The following is a 6864-nucleotide window of genomic DNA, read 5'->3' as shown; positions in this document are numbered from 1 at the left end:
GAGCAGAATTGCGCATGCGTCACACGCACTGCGGGCGTAGGACCTCGTCCGTCCCGGCTCACCGCAAGGCGGGGTCTGGTGCTGCCGGGAGGAGTTGGGGGCGGGGGGAAGGGGGCAGCTGCCAGTGGACATGGCGGCGGGCCGCAGCAGGGCTGTGTTTGCCGTCTTTGGCGTGCTTAGTGTTTGTGCGGTCAGCGGCTCTGGACCCGTGGCTGAGGGGGAGACGGGCGGGGAGGCGGAGTGGACGGAGCCTTGGGATGGTGCGGTTTTCCGGCCGCCCTCAGCGCTGGGCGCGGTGGGGGTGGCGCGCAGTCCGGGAACCCCCCGGCCAGGGAGGGAGGAGGCGGTGGACTTGCCCGTGCTGCTGTGGTGGAGCCCAGGCCTATTTCCCCACTTCCCTGGCGACTCGGAGCGCATCGAGTGCGCGCGCGGTGCGTGCGTGGCGTCCCGGGACCGACGGGTGCGGGGGCACTCGCGGACGCGCGCGCTGCTCTTCTACGGCACTGACTTTCGCGCGTCTGAGGCGCCGCTGCCGCGCCTGGCACATCAGAGCTGGGCGCTCCTGCACGAGGAGTCGCCGCTCAACAACTTCGTGCTGAGCCACGGTCCGGGCATCCGCCTCTTCAACCTCACTGCCACCTTCAGCCGCCATTCTGACTACCCGCTGCCGCTGCAGTGGCTGCCCGGGACGGCCTACCTGCTCCGCGCCGCGCCTCCGCTACGGGAGCGCGCGGAGTGGCGCCGCCGCGGCTACGCGCCGCTGCTCTATCTGCAGTCCCACTGCGACGTGCCTGCGGACCGGGACCGCTACGTGCGCGAGCTGATGCGTTTCATCCCGGTGGGTGGGGCCGGGCCGGGGCTGGGGTGGGGGGGCGAGGGGGCGCGTGCGGCTGAGGCCAGGACCCCTGGCGTCCAGGCCGACATGCAGCACCCACTTGACGGCCGTACTCTACCCCGCTCAGGTGGACTCCTATGGGAAATGCCTGCAAAATCGGGAGCTGCCCACTCCGCGGTTACAGGACACAGCCACAGCTACCACCGAGGATCCAGAGCTCTTGGCCTTCTTGTCTCGCTATAAGTTCCACTTGGCCCTCGAAAATGCCATCTGTGATGACTACATGACAGAAAAACTGTGGCGCCCCATGCATCTCGGGGCTGTGCCTGTGTATCGCGGCTCTCCCTCTGTGAGGGACTGGATGCCCAACAATCACTCCATCATCCTCGTTGATGACTTTGAGTCACCTCAGAAGTTGGCAGAATTTATTGACTTTCTGGACAAGAATGATGAGGAATACATGAAATACTTGGCATATAAGCAACCTGGGGGCATCACCAACCAGTTCCTTCTGGATAGTCTGAAGCATCGGGAGTGGGGAGTCAATGATCCTTTGCTGCCTAACTACCTCAATGGTTTTGAGTGTTTCGTCTGTGACCATGAACTGGCTCGGCTGGAGGCCGAGAAAGCCCACGCAGCCTCTCCTGGGGACATCCCTGGCCCTGAACCTCACATTGCCCAGCCCTCACACATGGACTGCCCGGTGCCCACACCTGGCTTTGGCAGTGTGGAAGAGATTCCTGAGAATGACAGGTAAGGATAGCCGGGGTCCCTGTGGCCATCAAATCAAATGATTGACTTGCTTGCTGTGGGCAGTGAACTAGTACTAGGTGCTGAGGGGACTGTGTATGAGGAAATGGATGACACGGGCTTACCCTGCCTTTAAGGTGTCAAGAGTCTAGTTGGGGAGATAAGACAAACTGAAAAAGCTCAGTAAAAGATGCAAAATATAATTCAAGGCAACAACATGAAGATCAGCTTATGTGAGCAGTGTTTGCAATAGTGATTCAGAAAAGGCTTTAACCAGAGCAGAGGGGCCTGTTCAGAGGAAGTGATGAGAGACAAAGTTGGGCAGATAAACTGGGGCCAGGCTATACATAGTCTGAATACCAGGCTCAGGAGTTGGACTCTCCTGAAAATCAACTCAGGTGTTTTATTTGGCACCTTCTAAAGGGTGGGGTGGGGAAGAGCAATACAAAGATGGATATTTTGAGAGAGGTTTGTCTGCAGTAGGGTTTACATCTGTTAACCTGGCATAATGATTAATAGTACCTCCTTTCACTCTCAAAAGTACCCTGGTTTGGATGATAAATTATATACGTTCGCTTTAAACAAGATAGGACTGCTTTCAATAGATAATAATGAACAATGGTGGGCAGTATGAATTGGAAGAGAAGTGAGGAAGCTACTGCAGTAAGTGGCAGAAGGTGGTGCACTGGGAAACAAGGTCAGCATGGGAGGTGAGAAAATGTTGAAGACACTTGCAGCAAACCACATCTTTTCAGGGAGAGGTGATAAAAAGATTATTAAGCTTAAGAAAGCAAAGACTGCTAGAATGGCCTGCAGAGACCGACTTGCACAGTGGATGGCAGCAGAGGGCTGTTTATATACACTGCTGACACAGTTTGGTTCTGGGAATGGAGTCCTCCATCAAGTAATTTGTATCTAGTTTATGCTGAACATAGTATTATGATTTAGTAGAAGAGAAGTGTAAAATATTAAAAAAAGAATATATGTTTTATCTAGACATTGGACAGCACTGCACCTTCATTTTGATTATTGAAATAAAGGTGCAACTTATAAGGTAACCATCTAAAGAGGCTCCCTGGCTTTTCTTACAGAGACTTCTGGTTCCATAGTCTGGCCCTTGCCCTGCCTTCCTCTGAACTCCTTCCACATTTGGGAATCCGGAGTGGGCAAGACAGGAAGTGTAACTCATTGGGGGTGGGCTGTGTGACAGATACCGTGTGACAGCTTACTGTCACTTGTACTACTACTAGATTTATTTCACATTTCCTTCCCTTCTAAGGAGAGCCCTGTCCCAGACAGAGACTACTGTATCTGCTTAAGATTTCTTTGACCCCATTCAGAGAAGGCAGGACTCATAGCTGTGCAGAGGTTCCATAATCCAACTCCCATTTTGATGTTTCAGCTGGAAGGAGATGTGGCTGCAAGATTACTGGCAAGGTCTGGACCAGGGGGAAGCTCTCACTGCCATGATCCACAACAATGAGACAAAGCAGATGAAATTTTGGGATTACCTACATGAGATCTTCATGAAAAGGAACCAACATCTCTAATTACCCTTGCAAGAGCCTTTAACTTGGTAGAGCTAAGGAGATGGAAGTCCTTATTCTACTATGGGACATGAGGGGCACCTGCTGCACAACCTTAATGAACACTGTCTTATCATGAGTTCAAGGAATTCCAGTTACAGCCACTGATATTTTATCTTAATGATGTGTATCCAGTGTCTCAGCTTGTGGTAATAGGGCCTGTCCTCAAGGAGAGATGGAAGCCTCCAGTTCTTGGGATTAGTGGGAAGCAAAAGCCTGAAACACCCACTTGTTTCAAAGTGCTGATCGAACAGAATTTTAAAAGATCTGCATCTTTTTCTAGCCATTCCATCCTCTCAACTGTGATTGGAACAACACCTTGGTACTTGTCTAAGAATGAGGTAAGATGGGGTCAGGTTTACGGTCTTAAAACTTTGATGCTATTCCTTAAATTCTTCATTATTTAGTACCTTTCCTAATCTCTTTTCCTCATCTCCTGCTTTATAAACTGTTATGTTGGTGGTGAAGCAAAACTCCTGGTGGGTTGTGTTCTGGTTCTTGGAGTTGTATTTTTTATATCATTTACTTGCCTTTGATGTCAAACTTTTTATTTTAAATGGATTTTTCTTTCCTGGTTGTCCACTGTATCTGATGAAGATGCAGTAGCCTTGCCACCATCCCCACATTCATTCTCCCCTGCATTAAACCGGCTATAGGTCTGACAGCTTTTTTTTACTGCTGGTTTGCTTTTTTTTTTTTTTTAACAGCATATCTGGAATTCCTTCTCATGAACAGAAAGACTCAATGGCTAATATATGCCATGTCAATTTAATGAATTGTCCTGCTCTATTTTAGGTTAGAGATAGAGACTAAGGCTGGAAATGATGACAGAGTATATCTATATCATTCATGTATATATATATATATATATACATGAATGATATTTAAATGATTTTGAAATGTTAAAATAGACCAGTGCAAATCAAACCGCAGATTTTTATAGGTCTTTGGTCTTTTCTGTCTGCCTAATGAACTCTCTATTTTATTATTTTTATATGCTACAATTTTAAGTCTCATTTTCCCCAAAGAGTCATGAAGATTATGTTGGAAAAAACAGCCCAGCAATATAGTTGTAGCAATTACCTCATATTATGTAGCATTTTTCACTTTATGTGGAGTGAATATTCCAACTTCATTCTATTACCAATATCCGTCTGTACAACTTTATAGTACTTACTGAGACTACATTTTGATGGAACCCACCTAAGGTCCTAACCTCAAGGGGAGGTGAGGCAAGAGATAGCCACAAGTGGCTGGCTAAATAAAAAGCTGTTAGGCAGATTTTGGGGTACAGCCAAACCCTTTTATTGCTGTGGTTTGAAAATAAAGCTTAATGGGCAGTGAGACCGTTAGCTTTTTCTGGGCCAGTGGAACAAAAAAGAATACTTTGGGGCGCCTGGGTGGCTCAGTTGGTTGAGCGACTGCCTTCGGCTCAGGTCATGATCCTGGAGTTCCGGGATCGAGTCCCACATCGGGCTCCTTGCTCAGCGGGGAGTCTGCTTCTGCCTCTGACCCTCCTCCCTCTCATGCTCTCTGTCTCTCATTGTCTCTCTCGCAAATAAATAAAAAAAAAAAAAAAAAAAAAAGAATACTTTGGACCTTAGCGCTACTCTGGTTGTAATGTAGTATTAATGAATTATCACTAGAGAAGTTCCATAGCTTATCAGTTTATCTGTTTGTAAATTATGTACTTTTACATACATATACACACACTAATTTACAACCAGATGTATGTGTGTGTGTGTGTGTGTGTGTGTATGTATGTGTGTATGTATGTTAGATGGATCCCACCCTTAATACTGTGACATCTAAGGATGTGGCCAAGGAGAGCTGTAATTTGGGCTAGATTTCACTGCCAGCGTGGTTCTTTTTCCATTTTATTTTTTAGTAAAAAAATACCCTTCACACCAGCATGGAAAGTTTGCTTAGGGGTGCCTGGGTGGCTCAGTCGTTAAGCGTCTGCCTTCGGCTTAGGTCATGATCCCAGGGTCCTGGGATCGAGTCCCGCATCGGGCTCCCTGCTTGGGGGGAAGCCTGCTTCTCCCTCTCCCACTCCCCCTGCTTGTGTTTCCTCTCTCACTGTGTCTCTCTCTGTCAAATAAATAAATAAAATCTTAAAAAAAAAAAAAAAAAGAGGGGTGCCTGGGTGGCTCAGTTGTTAAGCGTCTGCCTTCGGCTCAGGTCATGATCCCAGGGTCCTGGGATCGAGCCCCGCATCGGGCTCCCTGCTCAGTGGGAGCCTGCTTCTCCCTCTCCCACTCCCCCTGCTTGTGTTCCCTCTCACTGTGTCTCTGTCAAATAAATAAAATCTTAAAAAAAAAAGGTGGGGTGCCTGGGTGGCTCATTCGTTAAGCATCTGCCTTTGGCTCAGGTCATGATCCCAGGGTCCTGGGATCGAGCCCCACATCGGGCTCCCTGCTCCACAGGAAGCCCACTTCTCCCTCTCCTGCTCCCCCTGCTTGTGTTCCCTCTCTCGCTGTGTCTCTGTCAAATAAATAAATAAAATCTTTAAAAAAAAAAAAAAAAAGATTTTATTTATTTGACAGAGAGAGACACAGCGAGAGAGGGAACACAAGCAGGGGGAATGGAAGAGGGAGAAGCAGCCTCCCGCTAAGCAGGCAGCCCGATGCGGGGCTCGATCCCAGGACGCTGGGATCATGACCTGAGCCGAAGGCAGACACTTAACGACTGAGCCACCCAGGCGCCCCAAATAAATAAAATCTTAAAAAAAAAAATAGCAACCCACAAAAGAAGTCAAATTCAGGACTCTGATTTCTGAACTTGCAATCTACTTAAATGCAGGTGCTGATTTATAGTGCAAAATACATATTACTCAAGTGCAAACTAAGGTTAGGAATCAAGTTTCATTATGTGCAATAAAAAGGGTAAGTGCAAAGTGTATAATCATCCTTACCTCTCCTAATTACAGCAGTTCACATTGGCATTTCTTTAGCACTTTTATGTACAAAGTGGGCCAGTTGTTTATGAATGATTGTGGCTGGAGACTCATGCCTGCTTTGTGGACAGTGCTTCCCAGACTTTCTCCTTTAATCCTATCACCATAAAAGTATTCACAAAAGAGCACGGTAAACCAGATGCTAAATGTCCACAAGAGAAAGCAGAACCAATATGAAGAGAAAGTAAACAATGTGAATTTCCTCTGGTTTGGGCCCACTTGCTCTGTAAACAGCAACAGGCTCAAGATTATTGGGCAACAGGCTCAAGATTATTGGTGGTAGAAGTGTCTGATTAGGAATCAGTTTTATTTGTGCTGCTGGGGTGGCAGTGGAGCATGAGACTGATGCCTTTATTACTCCATGTGTTGCAATTTTCTATTTTCTCAGGTTTCATTTTGTATAATAAATAACTTCTTTTTAAAAAGTGTCTTCTGCTTGGTTATATTTCTGGGCTGAGTATGATACACTTGGAGGCTTGGAAAAATATGTCAAAATATTTGCTTATTTAACAAGTATTTATTGTCACTATTCTAGGCACTGGGATTCAGTAAGACAGGGTCCCCTCTCTAATGGTGCTTACATTTTAAATGGATGTCGCTGGTAAGGAAGGCCGTAAATAAACAATAAAAAGGAACAAGGTAATTCAGACTGTGATATGTGCTATGAAAAAAATGTAACAGCTTGATGATGGGGGGATGGGGGACGTAAGGGAAGGCCTCTCTGACAGAAACTGAGA

At 47.1% G+C, this 6864-nt stretch overlaps 1 protein-coding gene across 1 annotated transcript; it reads left to right on the top strand.

The window, feature by feature from the left end:
* The first annotated feature begins 105 nt into the window (after window positions 1–105).
* On the top strand, window positions 106–6555 carry POFUT4 (protein O-fucosyltransferase 4). Its single transcript, XM_036110290.2, has 3 exons — window positions 106–838; window positions 963–1588; window positions 2988–6555. The coding sequence occupies exons 1-3, from the start codon at window positions 131–133 to the stop codon at window positions 3133–3135; spliced, it is 1482 nt and encodes a 493-aa protein (XP_035966183.1). The 5' UTR covers window positions 106–130; the 3' UTR covers window positions 3136–6555.
* The last annotated feature ends 309 nt before the right edge of the window (window positions 6556–6864 follow it).

The sequence above is a fragment of the Halichoerus grypus genome, chromosome 7 (assembly GCF_964656455.1).
Source record: "Halichoerus grypus chromosome 7, mHalGry1.hap1.1, whole genome shotgun sequence".
Taxonomy (NCBI): domain Eukaryota; kingdom Metazoa; phylum Chordata; class Mammalia; order Carnivora; family Phocidae; genus Halichoerus; species Halichoerus grypus.
This window is presented reverse-complemented; position numbering and strand designations above follow the sequence as displayed.

What these genes read in the sequence shown, in the direction of transcription:
- POFUT4 (XM_036110290.2), top strand. Translation starts at nt 131, where the DNA reads ATGGCGGCGGGCCGCAGCAGGGCTGTGTTTGCCGTCTTTGGCGTGCTT. An exon ending in AGCTGATGCGTTTCATCCCG is followed by an intron (nt 839 to 962) that starts GTGGGTGGGGCC and finishes TACCCCGCTCAG; the next exon opens with GTGGACTCCTATGGGAAATG. An exon ending in GAGATTCCTGAGAATGACAG is followed by an intron (nt 1,589 to 2,987) that starts GTAAGGATAGCC and finishes TTGATGTTTCAG; the next exon opens with CTGGAAGGAGATGTGGCTGC.